This window comes from Melanotaenia boesemani, chromosome 18 (genome assembly GCF_017639745.1).
Source record: "Melanotaenia boesemani isolate fMelBoe1 chromosome 18, fMelBoe1.pri, whole genome shotgun sequence".
NCBI lineage: Eukaryota > Metazoa > Chordata > Actinopteri > Atheriniformes > Melanotaeniidae > Melanotaenia > Melanotaenia boesemani.
This window is the reverse complement of record NC_055699.1, coordinates 15,519,771-15,538,588: the sequence shown is the minus strand read 5'-3', so window position 1 is coordinate 15,538,588 and position 18,818 is coordinate 15,519,771. Positions and strand designations below refer to the sequence as shown.

General features: G+C 38.8%; 1 protein-coding gene across 6 annotated transcripts in view; it reads right to left on the bottom strand.

The window, feature by feature from the left end:
• The window catches only part of myripb (myosin VIIA and Rab interacting protein b), a 125,099-nt gene extending 119,823 nt beyond the window's left edge, over window positions 1-5,276 (bottom strand). For 3 of the 6 annotated variants that reach the window (XM_041968628.1, XM_041968629.1, XM_041968630.1), the window contains exon 1: window positions 5,032-5,276. In XM_041968628.1, the coding sequence (XP_041824562.1) occupies window positions 5,032-5,192 (161 nt within the window). In that variant the 5' untranslated portion in view covers window positions 5,193-5,276. Of the gene's footprint in view, window positions 1-4,116; window positions 4,177-5,031 lie in introns of those variants that run through there. The other 3 variants (XM_041968631.1, XM_041968633.1, XM_041968634.1) reach the window with 3 other exon arrangements.
• Window positions 5,277-18,818: the final 13,542 nt, after the last annotated feature.

The window sequence follows — 18,818 nt, the reverse complement described above, 5'->3', positions numbered from 1 at the left end:
AGTAGGCTATATTTACATCCTGCTCAGTTTTAAACAGCAAAAAAATAAAAAAAACAAACACCTGTATGGTTTCTGCTGACAAGACAGGTCAATTTTGATTAGTTTAACCAAAGTACAAACTGTTAGTTTGTTTGCTATATGAAAATGTGTCCGTTTTGTACTTAGCTATCTTAGCTTAGCTAGCTTTTGCTTGCTGTAATTTCTAGTTTTGCTTTCCTTTGCAGTACTTTCTATATGATGATAAAAAGTTTCTCATGGTCAATTTAGAGTCACTCTTCAAAAAAGGACATGACAACCAGAGATATTGGTTAGCCTGCTAAGTTTAGCAGTTATCTCTGCAATAAATGCTGTTTTTACTTGCAAACCATATACTGCAACACATATACTGTTTACACTGTCACAGAGCTGCTCTACTGGCAGACTTAGAAAATCCTTCAAACTCAGGGCCTTTAGACTGTTCAGCAGTACATTGGAGAGGGGAGAAGGGTGGGGGCCACTACTACAGCACCAGAACAAGAGCTATGGACAGAATATGGGACTATCATTTATTTAGTCATTTCATTAGCATGTCACTTTGAGTGTCTGTCACCTAGAAGTCACATTATAATACTATTTTTTTTTTTTTTTTGGTGGAAATCTAAGTTTGTGCACCAATTAATACATTAAATAATAATTCATTTAAATTAACAGTAACTGAAGGAAAGGCATAAATCCACAAAGTTGATCATTAGTTGATGGTAAGCAACAGGAATTCATGCACTGAATTATCATGAGTCATGTCTCAACTAAGGGTTACTTATGCATTTGATTTGGATCATTATTATAAAGTGTTATTGACAAAGGCAATCACCTAATACAGTATACATTCTTTGTCTCATTTAGGCATTCTTTCATCCATTTTCATATATAGGGTTTCAACAACTTGTTATCCAAGAAATCCTATCTGAAATATTTTGGATTCTATATTCACCCATCTTTTTTTAGACTCATGGTTGACTTACAGTAGGTCCAACCATTTATATTTCTGTTACAAAATAAAAAAGTTTTCTTACCATTGTCACATTTTGACTGGCACTACAATGAAAAGTACTGGTGTAATACTGTCAGGCTACAAGGACAACATGTTCAGGCTGACACTGTCAGTGCACAGAGAGACAGCATGACTTCAGAGGAAAAATAGGTCAAACAGATGCATCTCACAATAGAAGGTGAAGGATCCCTGCAGTCTCTACAAATGACATACAATGTCCATCTTTTAGTCACATCTTAACCAAAATTATAGATATGGTGATACTAAAACATGCTAATTACGCTAGAACACCCACACACATGCACATAAATCCACTTCAGCCTACACCATACTACATAGCAATTGATTGTGCTGCTGTCCATCACCTTGTAGAGTCAGCAGAGGATGGACAAACTGAGGATGAGACCCTGTTGGAGCACAAAAAGGGCAGGCTCAGCCAAGCACTAAATGAACTGCTTGTTTTAGACGCTCTCCATTGAATCAGCTTTTTGCCTGAGGGAAGGAGATTGAGATTGACTTCAGTGAAATTGCTATTTGGAATGAGGGTTGAGTACTCTAAACTGACTTTGCAAATATGAAAGTAATATGAATCTATGGTGGGAACTGCACGCCACTGTGCTTGAAACAACAAAGAAACAGCTTACTGCAAATACTTTGAAGCCCGAGCTTTTTTTGTGCCTGGCTTTTCTTTGTCTCTTTGGTCATTTGTCTTCTGAAAGGCACATGACAGCAGAGACATAGGTGTTCAAGGTGTTTTTGCTACCAAGAATATGACTGTTATCTGTCAAGATGACACAAGAGTTGCCAGCACAGGGAGAGAAAGGCAACAAGAATAATCACACTAAGCTTACAGTGAAGAATAAATGCAGTTCAATGTGAGTTGGACTCAAAATGTCAATTTTCCCAACTCTTCCAGCATCTGACAGACTGTGCAGCAAGAAGCACACACCTTTGATTAGTTAAGACTTTCTGAAAACATTTCAGAAACTCTCCACGCTGTTAGGCATAATCCTTTACCAGGTTGTTTTGTTATTAAAAGTAATAACTAATCTTAATTTAGTCAAATATTTTCCTGTTGTAAATGCCTATTAAAGTTGGTAGGAAGATTTCCTGTATTGTTCTTAGTTACAGTGGACCTTAAGTAGCCTCTGACTGAACACACTTGGTTGTTTCATCACCGAGTTGTGTAGAAGATGTGTAGAATTCTCCCTTATGTTCATCAACTTGTGCAGCATTCTTCTTAGGACAATCAACTCCAGAGTCCCAAGCACCGGGACAGTTGGTCAGTTGATTTGGTTTCTTTAAAGTCTCTGCGTCTGATGGCTACAAAGCAGATTGAACAACACTTGACTTATAGAAGATATGAAATAGGGCTGCAACGATTAGTCAACATTGTCGACAATGAAAATAGTCGACAACGGATTTAGCCATCGACTATTGTCGGCAAAAAAAAAAAAAACAACTACAGAGTGAGACATCGTCTTCTAATCCTATCTCCGCTGAGAGTTGCACAATGCACATGCGCAAAGAGGGGCAGAAAAACTACAGAGGGAGACATTGTTTCCTTTTTTTTTTTAATCTCTGCTGAGAGTTGCACATGCGCAATAAAGGCCACCAGTGGAAAAATGACTGACTAGGGAGCAAAAACGGCGGCAGAGGACGTCAAAAGTCTGGGCTAACTTTACGTTAAACTTATAAAATAAATTAAATGCATGCGAGATTTGTCAAGCGGACCTTGCGTACCACGGAAGTATGTCTGCAATGCTCAAACATTTAAAGAGGAGGCACGGCGGACTTTCATAACAACCTCATGCAAGATTTCAAAGCTAAAAGTGAAATAAGAGCCATTTATAATAATCATGAGGTACATAATCCGATTGGTCGACTAGTCGTTTTAATAGTCGGTGACTAATCAACTATCAGAATAGTCATTAGTTGCAACCCTAATATGAAACATCTTGGTGCAAACAACGAAGGATCTAAGCTTCTTCAAGTAGTCTGCTTTGTCCCTTCTCGTAGATGGTCTCGGTGTTGCATTTCCAGTCTAGTCTGTTGTCCAGCTGAACTCCCATCTGTAGTTCTCAACCACCTGCACCTCTACTTCTAGAATGTAAATAGTGCTTGGCTTACTCTTGGTCTTTCCAAAAGCCACAATAACCTCTTTTTGTTTTGTTCGTATCCAAGATGAGGTGATTTGATCTTCACTACTCTACAAAACAATTGTCCAGTTACCTGTACTCAGCTTTTTGTTCATACTCTCCCAATTGCAGTCATCTGAGTATTTCTCCAGATGAAAAGTTGTATCGGACGTTTGAGGTGTATAGTGTTAAGAGAAATGGTGAGAGTACAATTCCCTAGGCTGTTCCTGTGCAGCTGACCACCTAAAACTGCCTTTTATTCTCACAACATTAAGCTGTATTTTCTAGATCTAGGATAGGATAGGATAGGATAGGATAGGAAAGGATAAGATTTTAGCCCTCCTGTGCCTGCTAACCCAAACTGTAAAACAATGATCATCACCACACAGTATTATTGTGCAATTGCAATATTGAAAGTACATTTTTTTGGCATAACAGTACATTTTTTATAAATTGCACATCCTGACATTAATACATAAACACAAAATATTTCTTCAAAAGCCAGGTTGGCAATTCAAAAAAGTTTTTTTTTTAAAAGTCAGAAAAGTGATAATGGCTTAACTAACTCCTGACACCCCGTTTTTATTAAGAATTTGGTAATGAATATCAAAAATGGAAGTGGCATTGCAGCTTTGGCACCAGTCTTCTGATGAAGATACTAAGGGCTTTTTAAAGTAAATACATGGTTTGTTTTTAAGTGCTTTTTTTGTTTGTTTGTTTTTTTGTTTTTTTTTTTATTATTGATTTTTGCTTTTATCTTATTACAGTAGATATGTTGAAATGTCATGAAAGTTTTAAGAGAAAAGAACATTTCAAAAATGACCCCCCAAAAAGCTTCAAAATCATTTACCTTATGCAAATATTAAACAAAAGGAGCATTAGAATTCCTATCTTATCTCAGCCCAAGCAGCGAGAGTATTTGATCATTTATCATTGCTTGGCATCTACCTGCTGTGTCACATCAATCACTTCCTGGCCAATCACCACTGTATGCAGAGAGAGAGAAGAAGCTGACAAGGTGAGACTGCTGCATCCATCTGTGATGATACACACATACACACATACACACAGTAGACACAGAAACACATTCTCACCTTAAGTGTTAAAATGAAAACAGATGGTTGGATCTGCCTGCATAATTCTATGTGAATAAATGTTGATTATTGTGGGGATGTGAGGGAACGGTGGGCTCTCTATTTTCCTTTAGTGAATTGCTAATAAAAGAAGAGGAAGAATTCACTCAATATGTGGAGTAATGTATTTCAATTACACCTCCCCCAATGATGATAAGAATTATTGTCAACAGGTGACAGTAAACAACACAAAACCCAGTAAGAGAAATAAGCTGCAATAAGCCTGACTCTGCACACCCACCCTGAGTGAAAGTAGGAATTTTCAGCTTGCATTCCACGAGCTTAAAGTTTGTTTGTTTCCCAATATCCCTGAGGCAAAACATGACTTATTTTCGTTAGCTAAATTAACAAACGCATTTATTCCAAAAGATGAGTCACACTGCACCTCCTGGACGTGTCTTTAGTTTTCTAAACCAGCACTATGAACCTGTCGTACTAATATTTCCAACCTGCGTGCTCAAAAAATACTACATTCAACTCATTAAGCAACCATCTGTTCATTTAATGCATTGCCACGGTAGCTGTAACTGTACAACATCTGAGCAAAATCCTGCAGTGACAATGCCAGCTTTGACACATCCAGTGAAGTAGATCCTGTTAACATAGGTAAGTATGCACTGAGCCTGTAAATAACAGTAAATCAGACACCTGACGCAGATGTTCGTGTTTTCCGCTCATGAAAACACGCCAATCTGCACCTATCCTCGGTGAGTTGGTGAGAATTACTTACACGGGATCAATGGGAGCCGAATGACCGCCAGTCACAGCCCCCTTCACGTTATTCCAGATAATGAAAGAAAAATAAAGACGCGGAGGGATGCGCCTCTGCAGGTGTAAACTTCCGCGACACCTGTCAGTCTGCCTCCCGGATACTTTTCTTTGCCTGACCATCGGTTAGTGGGCTTATTGTTCCCCCCTCGCCCTCCTCTCCCCTCCTCCAAAGCTGCAAACGCAGGCACAGCTGAATGGGTGATCACGAGGTTTGCATTTGAGGAAGGAGGAGGGTGCACGGCGTGCGAGGTGAGCGATCAGACACCCTGCCTTGATTCTTTTCCCTACTGACGGTGACACGCAGCGTGGTCCCACAATGAATTACAATCTGGGTAATGTCGGTTGGAAATCAGACCGAGTAGATTTTGATCCCACAATTGGCTGATCTAATCTCAAATGTCATTTTCTCTCTTTCTCTCTCTCTTTGCGGGCACCTGGGCATCCAGCATTCGAGTGTGGCACTGCTGATCCAGCAGGAGGAGTAAAAATGAGGTGACACCGTGTTGGCTAGCTGTTTCATTCACAAAGCCATTCATAGTGTAGTAGTCGTCTACAGGGAAAAGCAGAAAAACATCCAGTTATGCCAGCTGGATCAAATCCTTTTATAAACTCATCTGGTTTACCAAACTTTTGCACACTCATCCACCATTTTATTAGGTACGGTTTGCTAGTCCCAGTTTGGACCCATTTTTTTCCCTTTAGGTCTGTGGCATAGATTCAACAAGATGTTGGAAACACTGGTCAGAAACCTTGGCCCAACATGATAACATAATACCATTGCTGCAGATTTGTCTGCTGCATATACACACTGAATCTCATTTTCCACCACATCCAAAAGTTAGTGGATTGAGATCTGGTGACTGTGGAGCACATTGGAGTACAGAAAACTTATGGTCATATTCAATAAAAAAAAAAACTAGTTAGAGATGATCTGAGTTTTGTTTTGTTTTATTTTTTACTTATTGCATTATCCTCCTAAAAGCGGCCATCAAACGATGGTAACACTGTGGACATTAAAGAGATGGACATGGTCAGCAACAATATCAGGTAAACTGGTTTCTTTCTTGACACCCAAAGTGTGTTGAGAAAATACCCCCCACAACATTACACCACCAACAACAGCCTGAAACATTGATACGAGACAGGATGGATACATGCTTCAATGTTGTTTAAACCAAATTCTGACCCTATACCACTGAATGTTGCAACTGCAATTGAGGCTTATTAAGGCAGGCAACATTTTTACAATCTTCTATTGTCCAATTTTGGTAAGCACAGTTTCCTGTTCTTGGGGCAAATTTACAGCAGTATAGTCTGGGGACTTGATTAAATTAGGCTGAAAATTCAGAAAATTTTGCACCTTTCTTTGGTTTGGTTTGCTTTTACACTGCAATTTTCTTAAACTGACCTAACCGCCTGCAAGTAAATACTGGAGCAACAATGAAGTTATGCATCAGAGTGTGGTTTAACACTACACTAGCTATCTGTTGCTTGACGCAGAAGACGGACCAATACCAACGGAAATCGTGCTGAGCAGAATAGCTGATATATGACCTGAAAAAAAATAAGCCAGAGAAGAAGAAGAGGAACAGAAATGGGGGGGAAAAAAGCAGAAGAAGAACAAAGACGAGAAAAACAATTGTAGAAATTGCGTGAGCTTTTGAAAAAAGACTATATGCGAGTGTTTAGAGCATGTTGGGCAGTTGGAAATAACTTTATAGCCGTGCATTACTGCCGCGAAACGGTGTCTGAAATCAGCATACGCTCGTGGGAGTGAACTCTGAACTTATCACTGCCCACTAGTGGAAGAATTGACTTAACAACCAAGGCAATGCAAAATACACATGGAGGTATAAGGATGGCGTCATATGACAATGTTTGAAATGGACTTTCCTATTTATGTACATAAGGGAGCATAAATGGGCCTTTAACTGACAGCCGTGGCAACCAGTGTGGCCTTCTGCTGCTGTAGCCCGTCTGTTTCGAGGTTTGATATGCGGTTATTTGATTTTTCTGATTACTCCAACTAGACGTCGGCAAGGCATTTTTGTCCAGACAACTTCCACTTACTGGATATTGTCTCTTTTTCAGACAAATTGTCAGTAAACCCTAATTTGCATAAAAATCCTAGTAGATCAGCAGTTACTAAAATTTTCAGATCAGTCCATCGGGCACCAACAACCATGCCTTGCTCAAAGTTACTTAAATCCCCTTTCTTCCCCCATTCAGAAGCTCCATTTGAACCTTTATCAAGTCATCTTGACCATGTCTGCATCCCTATATGTGTTAAGTTGCTGCTGAGATGTTATATAAGTCAACAAGCAATTAACAAAGAATTATAGAAAACCAAAATGCAATTGAGCATATAAAATTACAGAGTTTAAGTATTCCTTTGCATGGGTTTAGCAAAGCACCAAAGCTGATGTAAAACAGAGCTCTACAGATAAAAACAGTCTCTGTGGCCTCTTTATTAGTGCACTCTGTGCCTTCAAAAATGCTGACGCTGGTGCAGAGCAAAAACACTTTTTGGGCTGTTGCCCTGCATGGTACATTTTTTGCAAAATAAGGAGCTCATTGAACTTTGCAATTACTGACTACTTTATAGAGATTATAAGTCGAGCAGGGTTTGCGCTTTCTTTGTTCTAAATCAAAATTAGTGCTTTCCACCACTGAAAGTGCCAGGCTAATGTTCAAATTCATGTATCCCACATATCAGAACCTATTTTAATGTATGGAAATTCTAACCTGAGCTACTCTGTGCTCACCTAAGTTACAGCCATACAACATTATGCACAGGATCGGTCATAATGCTGCTACAGTGGCAGTAAATATGTCAAATTTAGAGTCGATGCTCTCTCTGTATTTATGCAGTTTTCAGAAAGCTGTCATATTGGTGTAATTACCAGTTGCATCAGGTTTAACTTCAACCTGTGTTGATGATCTTCCCTCCAGATAACAAACAGGGTTTGTTCCAAATATGGCTCACATATGTAGTTTTCTTTGGCACCTTATTTAATTTTGAAGAACAGTGTTGACTAAGCGTGAGTAGGGTTGCCTAAACTCAGCCACATGCCTACCAGACATGGCCAAATCTGAATTTTCTTTGCACACGTGGGCCTCATTACACTTTCTGTAATCCATGTCAAAGGCACCTTGTGACACGTGATCGTCATCTGGGTCATACAGCAAATCACAATTAGTCATATATATATATATATATATCACATAATACTGTTTTATGTCACAACTGAGTTATCAGTATTAGCCCAAATTAGTCCCAAATATCAGCCTGAGCATCTAATCTTGGCCATAAAACAGTAATCGTCTTTACAGAACAATTTTTTCCTTCATGCCAAGACTTGCAGTTCTATGTAAAAGATCACAGGCAAAGATTATTCATATCTTAAACTTGAGCAACGGATGTCCAGTGGTGCACTTTAAAATGGGTGTACTTATTATGGTTTAGGGTTTATTACTTGGAGATTTCAATTATACATGTCTAGCTTTTTTAACATCATTTTCCTTGCTTTTCCTGCCAGGTTTAATTACTGTAGAAAAGAAAACATCTTATAAATAGATTTAATGGGTTACTTGCATAATTCCACAACAAACACAAGATTGGGGAGAACTAAGGTGTTTGACTGTGAAGGCAAGTTCACAAGCACACCCAAATCTCTGCATGGCACTGTGTAAGTTGCACTTATCTTGCCATGCTAACACAAAAGTGACAATGTATGCAAACTACAGGTATTATTTAGAAGAAAGAAGAAAGAAAAGAACACCACAAAGATTGATAGGACAATCTCAGTTTTATATTGTGGGTCACTAAGTAACTCCAGTGTTAAGCTAAGGCGCACTTGGTTTCACATCAACAATTCTCTGGTCACATTTGTACAACCTTAAAGCAATTGTTAGTCACATACTATAAAAAGCTCAATGAAGGTTTCATGCACCAGTAATATTGGTGCGCATGCTTTATGCTTTGCTGCTGAATTACACAACCTGACTCTGCATTTCCAAACGCAATTCCGAGTTGAATAAAAATGTAACTTTTTAATTTTGTCTTCTCTAATTATATTTTGAATCGTTATTATTTCTTTCTGTAGAGTAGGACTGCTCAATTTGGTCCTACAAGGGTTGCAGTTCAGGTTTTCGGTGCGGCCCTGCTCCAACACACCTGACTCAAATTAATGAGTCATTGTACAGAATTTCATAGGCTGTTAGATCCTTGTAGGACTGAACTGAGTAGCCCTGCTGTAGGATATAACTTGCTACAGCGTGCATTTGCAAACTTTAATAATCCCATCAAGGTCTCAGATTGCAACAGGGGAAATATTCACACAAACATTTTCTGCTGTGGTTGCATGAAAATACAATCAGTTAGTCAGTGTGGCATGCCTTATCATGCAATGTGTGGTAAATTTTTCTCAGCATGGGAGTCCTGAAAGCCTGTCGGGCTGCTGTGGTTACTGAAGTGCAGTGGCTACAGAAAGCAAAGCATTATGGTCCCTCTATCCGTGTCACATGCTGAAGTTGCAGCATTTATATGTGCACACATGCGAATGATTGTGCCTGCTATGATATTCGGCTTCTTTGGAGGCAAATTGCAGCTTCACACTTCTGGTGTTGCCTTTTGAGGTTTCGTTCCTCTGAGGACTTAACGGCACACAATATCATCTTGTCCATGGAAATGGTCAATGAATCACAGCCTTATTTTAGCAGCAGGCTTGCTGCTAAAACAAGGTATATAATGATCCAATACAATATGTACATAGATGTAGCCATTGTGTAGGCAGAAAAAAACAACCCAGGAACCTTTGCAAACTAGAAAAAAATATGTTCCTACCAGACAAAGTAAAGACAAACCAGCAAGACCTTGAAAAAATGAACAAATTCTCTATTATCTCTTTTAATTAATTCTTCAAAAAAGTCAAAATTTTATCCATTATATGTTTTCAATCATTTTAAATCCACATTAAAGCATAATTTGTTATTCAAAGTTGGATATTTGGTTCATTTCATTGGACATACAAAATACCTCAGCATGTTACTCCATGCAATCATAGAACCACATGGAGTTCTCCCCACCAATCATCAAAGATTAAGCTATGTGTATATGAAAATTCCGGTTAAAGGTCATGTTAGATATCCCTATTGGGTTTTCCTGGTTGTCCATAAAGGCACCATTTGGTGACATGACATCTGTTCAGCCAGTCCCACTTCCTGGTAGTCTCCATACAAGCCATCTGTGTTACTCCACCAACAGATGTGTGGGAGTATGGGAATGGGAAGGCTGCAACAGACGCTGCAAACCCACTGCTGACACCAGGGTTCTTGTGTGGGATGGATTTGTAAGAGGATTGGACAGATGTGCCCTGTTGGGTACAAATCCTTCTGGATGGCAAGCTAGACTCAAGAGTCTGAACCCTGCAACACACAACAACCTTCTGCAGTCTGGTAGGAACCTGTTTGCAAGCCAGCCTACTCCCATCGTTTTGCCCTGCTCACTGCTCACATTGGTTGAATAGCGCGCATATGGACATTTATTCAATTTTCATGGACTCAGTTTATTATTGGACAACTCATACATACTGCATTGTGAAAGATGAACAGAATGATTGTGACCTAACTTGGTGAAGTTGATGGAGCAATATCAACTGGGTTGAGTTTGCATACTGGCTCATTCCATGTTGTGAATCATTTGGATGCAATAAGTCAACTCTTGGAATTGAATCTTGTAAACATGTTTTTTCCCCTTTATTCTGCAGATTATAGATATTGTACACACTGTTACTTTTTTTTGTTCCAAATTATTATAAATTCACTGAAGGTCAAAATCTTACCTGTGTGATTACTGTACCTGCACCTCCCTGAGCTGATATCTACATCTTCGGATTCTAGCCTTAGACATTATCTTTTTCCACAGCTATCTTAATACATGCTACATATGTCTTCATTAAGATTGACGGCCAAGATAAAAATTAGAAAAAAAATCTTTATAACTGACCACTTACTACTGTGGAACTTTAATTTTAGAAAAATTAACTAATTTTAAAGTCTGCCAATATCCTCCAATAACACAATAACACACTGTAGCTGAAAGTATTTCAGTGAGTGTCCGATAATGGGTGAATTTTCTTAAAATAATTGTCTTTCCTAAATTAATTAAATCAAGACATCTTTTTACATTTCAATTTTAAACAAATTGTCATTGAGTAGTTATGGGGTCATTTTGTAGTTTTTGATTCTACCTCACCACCTGCTGTTTTTACAATCTACTGTATCTCTGCATTGCTCATTGAGCTTTAGTTTTCCTTGCATGGATTACCATTTCTGTGGACTTATATTAGACTGAACCTGCTTTAACCATTCAGTACAATTTGTTAGTCATGTTTTTCCATATCAGCAAGTTTTTGTGTGAATTAGGGTATTTATTAAAATCTAACTTTAACTTTATTTATTTATTTATTTATTTTTTTAGCGGGTGTTCTCAAAAGACATAATGCATGCATGTAATTAATTAGAGCAATAAAGGTCACCCAGAGGTAGACAAATTATTCATTTTTAGTTCCCAATTCAAACTTACATTAAATTATTGTACCCCATGACATAAATAATGAGATATGCTCAGCCAAGACAATGACAAGTTTAAATCAGTTTGAATGGATCTTTCTGGGTCATGCATGTTCTCCCAGAGCCAATGAAATATGAGCTCTTAAACCTGCCTTGTTATCAGGCTACTTAAACTCATCAAATTCAAAGTCAGCTTTATTGTAAATTCTGCAGTTGAAATTACAGTTCTCTCAAACCTTGGTGTGATGAAATAAAAAAATATAAGCCAATAAATAAAACAAGTACTATCACTAAGTAAATAAGCACTATAATAAATAGACAAGGCAAATTACAGCCAGTGTAAAATATGTTTATGGTTTTGTGCAAAAAGAAGATTGAGTTAGCTTATGGTCTGGTTAAACTGATTAAAGTTGCTGTGTGCTTGTTCCTGGTTGTCAACCTGAGGGTGTAAAAAGTTCAAGTGTTGATGGGGGGTGTCAGAGTCCAGGGTATGTGTGTGGAAGGGGGCAGAGCAGGGAGGGAGTTCAGCATCCTGACAGCCTAGTGGACGAAGCTGTCCCTCTGTCGGCTGGTCCTGGCCCGCAGTCTCCTTCCTGATGGCAGCAGGCTGAAGAAACTGTGTGACAGGTGAGTGGGGTCTCTCACGATGCCTCACGAGGGTTTTGTGGGTGAGGCGAGAGGTGTAAATGTTTTGCAGGGAGGGGAGAGAGGCACAGACGATCTTCTCAGCTGCTCTCACGATGCAATGGAGGATTTTCCTGCAAGATGTGGCGCAGACTCCATACCACACAGTGATGCCGCTGGTCAGGATGCTCTCAATGATGCTTCTGTAGAAAGTGCACATGACAGGGGCTGGGGCTCTAGCTTTCCTCAGTTTGCAGAGGCACTGGTTGGCTTTCTTGGCCGGGGATGTGGTGTTGATGGTCCTAGACCTGGCTATCACTTAGGAATGCAGCCCATTTTGTTTTTATTCATTTAGAGGGCGTTATTGTGTGGTTTTGTTTTTGTTTTAGTTTGTTTTGTTGCATGTAATAACCCTCTTTGTCTCCAGGTTTGTCATTCCTAGTGAGAACCCAGCCTTTGCATCTTGATTATACTTGGAAGGGATTTTTTCAATTTACTTTTAACCCCTGGGTGCATTTTTGTTGTTGTTTTTTAGCATTGATTGTTAATAAAATATGTTTTTTATTTATGAATCCATCTGTTTAGGTGCATGATTTGAACACGTGATCTTTTTCTTCTTCTGAAAATTACTGGAGGGTAGATACTCTCCTCTAGTTGGTTGATATAAACCATAACTGCCTTGCCCTTGCCAAACATGGATGAGTTTCTCTTGGTCTTTCTGGGAGACTGAACATCTAATTCTGTTGATGTTTCTGGGCTGATAAAAAACTGTCTTTGTGACAGCTTTGATGTGGCTGCTGAAAGTCAGGTCTGAGTCTATCAACACTTAAAGGTTACAAACTTGGTCAGTGATTTTAAGAGCCTGAGTCTCCAGGTGTTTACCAGTGCTGACACTTTTCGCTTTGCTACCAAACGGAATAATCTCAATTTTGTTTTCATTTAATTGTAGAAAATTCTCCCTCATCCATAGCCGAATAGCTGGCTTGGCCTGCCATTAGCCTAGCTCAGGTACCTCTCGTGCTTCTTCTCGTGCTGCTTGTGTCGCCTCCATTGTGGGCAAGGTGCAGGGTTGGGGATTGGTGATGGAGTAGGCCTCCAGAGCAGACCGCAGTCTTGTAGCTCTACTACTTACTCTAAGTTTAAACTTGGTTCTGTTGACATTAAGCAGTAACTCACGACTGTATGTCCGCTTGAAGACGGGTAATGTCTTCAAGCGCACATGTAAGTGGTGCATTTCATGCCTCCCTCTATTAATATAAACCCAATCAACACAGTTGACAATTAATAATTTCAATGTGTGATTTTCTGTTTTTATCTTAACCAAGGGATCAATCTACACACACTATCCAATCCAAATAACAAATTACACTATTACTCAGCCAGGCATGTTGGAGTCTTCTCATTGGCTATTACTATTTCAAAATGTCTCCTGAGACCTCTTGCTACAGCACCACATATGACGGCCAATGTTAATTAAGCAGAAAGCAACACATTCACAAGGCACTGCTTGTTAATAGCACAAGACTGGAGCAGAAAACATGAAGCTGCAGTGGAGGTGTATGCCCACAAAATGAGACACCTTCCTGCAGGGTTGTGCAGATGGTTTATTTGGGCTGTTGTACATAAATAGGAAAAAAAAAAAAAAAAAACACAGTATATCTATCTTTTTCACTACCATGCTGCTATAAACCTGCCTCTTAACTAATTCTATATCTACTTATTCTTTCTATTAACTCTGCAGCCATACAGCTTCTTGCATTTTATTTTTAGCTGAGTATTGTCTTGTACTGTAGCGAAAGTGCTCAAAACATTTCTACAAGTCAAAGTATTAAAAGGTCTGCCACACAGTAGAGATGCACATGTCAGGGTTTTATAATACCTGCACCCACACAAGCTGTCATGACTGGTAAGTTGCACTGCCAGGCCCACAGAAATATTTGTAAATCTGAAATATAAAGTGTATTTATATACAGTACATAAGGGTAAAAGAAGAAATACTCATCCTTCCATTAATTTGAATAATTTTTCACCTTAAAACCTTACAAGTGCTGTTAAATTAGTACTGATAAAGTATATTGGTTAAGAGCAGCAGCCCCTGCAACTCTGGAAAAAAAAGCAACCTAATGTTTGTAATGCAAATGCAGGCTTGACGAGGCAGGAGGTAGACTGGTGCAGAAGTTCAGGTTTATTAACAACAACTAAACTATCAAAATGAAGACGTGGGAGCCATGAAGAGTTCATGACATAAACAGGACATGACGTGACAACTACAATGAACTGGCAAGGAAGACGTGAAACCAACAGACTTAAATACACTGAGGACAACTGACAAGAAGCAGGTGAACTGAGTTAGCAAATCAAACAAGGTGTATTAACGAACAAGGAACAAACTGCAAAACAGAATACACAAGGGAATGAACCACAAAAATAAAACAGGAAACCAGACAGAACTGTCACACAAAAAAAAACCTACAAAACAAACTACTGAACCAAAAACCTATAGACCATGGCATTTTGATAGCATTACAACACATAAGCAACGTGGTTTGGTCAATCAATCATTCAATCAAAATGCTTAAATTGTAAATACTGATTACCACTCTCACAAACAGCCCACACTTCGGCAGAACAGCTATACAAGGTACAATGCATGAATTCTGCACAGTAACTTTTTAACTCATCTTGCTTTTAATCATTTTAATGTAATTTATTATTTTATTGTGATTCTTGCGTTTCTGCCTTTTACTATTTCTTAATATCTGTAATGCTTTTCTTTTATGTAAAGCACTTTGAATTGTCCTGTACATGAAATGTGCTATACAAATAAACTGCTTTTGCTTTCCTTTACAACCATATTGCAGCTTGTTTATTTATAGATTGGATTTTTCATTGAGCAGTCATCAACCACTGTGACTGCGATTACCCTCAAAATGATCTAGTGATCATCAAGTGATGTCGTTTCACTCAAGAAAGCAGTTGGTAAAATAGGAGCACATGCGTAAGACAAATCATTTTTGCACCAGCAGCACTTACCAGTCACTTCTCAGTGTTCCATACCTTCGTACATAGGCCTGTCTCTTTGTCTTCCTGTTAACAATGTAAATATTCTACTCCTGTTGACTTTGCAGTGATGCTCCCAGGAAAGCTTTTCCAGGCCAGACCACTTCCTCTGCAGTAGACGACTGCAGTGGTTGTAGGTGTACACTGTAATCACTCTTGACACTTGCCACCAGCCATTATTATTACCTCTTTCACAAGCCCATGTCACAGACAGTCTGTCACATTTCAAGGCTCATTTTAATGCATAAAAGAAATAAAGTCCTCTTTTTCCCAGCAGCCATTTTGAATATATACATATATATATATATATAAAGTTCGTGTATATGTATCATAGAATCAGTAGTGGTAGAATCGTGTTAATATCAAGTGGCTGCACAAGTCTGGTATTTTTAAATCATAGCAAGACTATTAGTAAACAGTTTTATTGGTTATAGTATAAAGTGAGATGTTACAGACCTTTGGGTCAGAGTATTGATTTTGGATTAAAACAGCTTTTAACGATAATCTGTGTGAAGCTTATTGTCTGTCTACTAATGCCAAATTGAGCAACATATTTCTCTCCCCACACTCCAGCCGACGGCCGTTAACCTCGTTCCTTTTAAACTCACATTCTCTTGTGTTAGTTAGTGGAGAAGTGGAGGTGAAGCCTCTGCCTACTCAGCATGACTAATTGCCCATAAGTGGCCATTTCAGTGTTGGAAACCAAACATCAGAAAAGCCAAACAAACACTGAGTCACTTTGTGCATTGTGCTGATTTGCACTGTGTGAGTAAAGTGAAGAAAAAGGATTTAAAAAGAAATGGTGGCAGCTTTTTATTATTTTATTTATTTTTTCATTCATTCATTTATTTTACATTCAGCAAATAGATAAATGGATTTGTCATTTTTGTTTTTAATAAATGCGTTCTCAGTAATCCCATGGGGCGGGTGGGCTTCAGTGACGGAAGGGAGTCATGAAGCCATTTCCCCTGTTACAGCTAATAAGCTTTCACTGATTGTCCTCTGTGTTGAGTCACTCATTATATGCAGGACCTAAGGAAAGTCACGCTCGTAATGGAAAATGACTGCCTTTTCTTTTAGTTAAGCTACACACAACTAAAAAAGTGTGTAAGTGCTGAATGTTACCAGTGTGCTCAGGTGCTGTAAAATACCCTCAGAGCAGAAGTTCATAAAGACTGATTTGCATTTTGAACACACGCAATGCAATGAACATTGCAGAATGTGGAAGGTAACAATTCCAGACATGAGGAGGTTGGAAACATCTGTGGGCAGCACTGGAGCTTTTGTAATGCTTTCATGTACACTTCAAAATGTCTCTTTTACCCCAGACTAATTCCCCTTCTAGTGTTAAGGAACCACAACATATTGACAGTCTGGTCAGTCTCCCTCCAGACTATATTAGTCACACAGCAGCACAAATGATTGCTACTCCTTTCTTGTGTTTATTTTACAAATGTGCTTGAAAGGGAGTAAATTTGTCAGACACTCCATTTCCCAGTTTGCTTGCCAACATTTTTTCAAGCCAAGTTCAGCCACAGCTCTTAGTAGTTTTTTTTTTCTTGTTGTTGTTGTTGCCTTCCAGCGCTCTGTGATATTTCAACAGCTCATGCAGGTGAAAACCCAAACTTATGAACCTTCATACTTATGAAAACCCAAAAATCATAATCTCAGAAAAAGAATTTTAAATACAGAAATGTTGACCATCTGAAGAATATAGTCATGCATATGAACTCACTGCTTAGTTTGAGCCCCTTTTCTATGAATTACTTCCTCAATGTGGTGTGGCATGGATGTTATCACCCTGTGGCACTGGGTGTAATGGAAGACCAGCATGCTTCAATAGCGGCCTTCAACTCTTCTGCATTGCTTGATCTCATATGTCTCATCTTTCTCTTGGCTATGCCCCATAGATTTTCTGTACAGTCAGACATTTGCTGGCCAATCAAGCACAGTACACCTTTGGTCATTGAACCAGGTTGTGGTTCTTTTGGCAGTGTGGGCAGGTACCAAGTCCTGCTGGAAAATAAAGTCAGCATTTCCAAAAAGCTTTTCTGCTGAAGGAAGCATGAAGTGCTCAAAAATCTCCTGGTAAACAGCTGCATTGACTGTGGACGTAATAAAGCACGGTGGACCAACACCGGCAGATGACATGGCTCCACAAATCAACACTGGCTTTGGAAACTTCACACTGCATTTAAAGTGTCTTGGATTGTTGCCTCTCCATTCTTCCTCCAGACTCTGGAACCTTGATTTCTAAATGAGATGCAAAATTTGCTCTCGTCAGAAAGAGCACTTTGGACTGCTTTTGGCCACTGTTATGTCCGTGTTCACCCCCATGTTATACAGGGTATCTTTTTAATGCCATTTTTTAACAACACAATCTCAATTTAGAGGTTGTTAAACTGGTTAAAAGTGAAAAGCAGCACTTTAAACCAGGGAACTTAAATACAAGTGACAGTATCCTATAACTACTACCCTCTGGAACTTTGGTTTATCCCTTTTTTCAGTCTGTTGTTTGATTTTAGGTTTAGGCACCAATTTTGCATCATGTTCAGATTAAAATAGAGACTTCAACCACTGTAACCACATGTTAAGACATGTCTCAGTGTAAAAAGCTTCCATTTTTTGGTTTACATGTCTCATAGTGAGATTACCAACAGGAACATTTTGCTGGCATCTGACAGTATTTCACAATCCTTTCATGTATTTTCCCTTTTCCTTTTGTTTCTTTGTCACTATTCACTTGTCATCTGGTCTTTTCATTTAAAAGAAATAATCTATAAGGACTGACTTTGTAAGTTAAGCACTATTCGGCTGCTCTTCTATATTATATAGTGTTTTATATTTATATATTTATATAGTGTTTTATTGTTTATTTATTTATACAGTTTGCCAAAAAAAAATAATATATGCAAATGACGAAGCAAATTCACACGTGAAGATAAAAAAAATAAGTTTTGATCGTTCTGTGTGTGGTGTGCTCCAAAAATGTAATCACAGAACAACACACATATAACGATGCTGTCCCGCAACTCATCTACAATCTAGTCCTCCAAGCTGGACAAACATTGAAATGTAGAAGAAGAACCATAGCAACAACCGGAAAACACAACAGCATGGAAGGGGATATATAGGACGAGGGAATGATGGTGGTCTTGGGACTATTGTTAACAGAAAAATACAGAACTGAAAAAAATAACAGACAGGAGACGGTGTGAACACGGACTTTATTTACTTCCTTGTTCCCCAGCCAGCTCTCTCTCTGATTGGCTACATTCCATACCACATCACCATCCACGCTGTCAGAATGCACAAGTCGTTGGCGTTCCTCAGAAGTCGGCTCTGAAATATTAAACATGTTCAATATTCCCAGTTGTCGGCTACAACCTGTTACAGAGCAGATTATCGGAACAAATCGACTCGTAACACACGACAGACCCAATGATGATTGGACAGGGAAATCTCACGATGATTGGCCGTTTGCTGTCC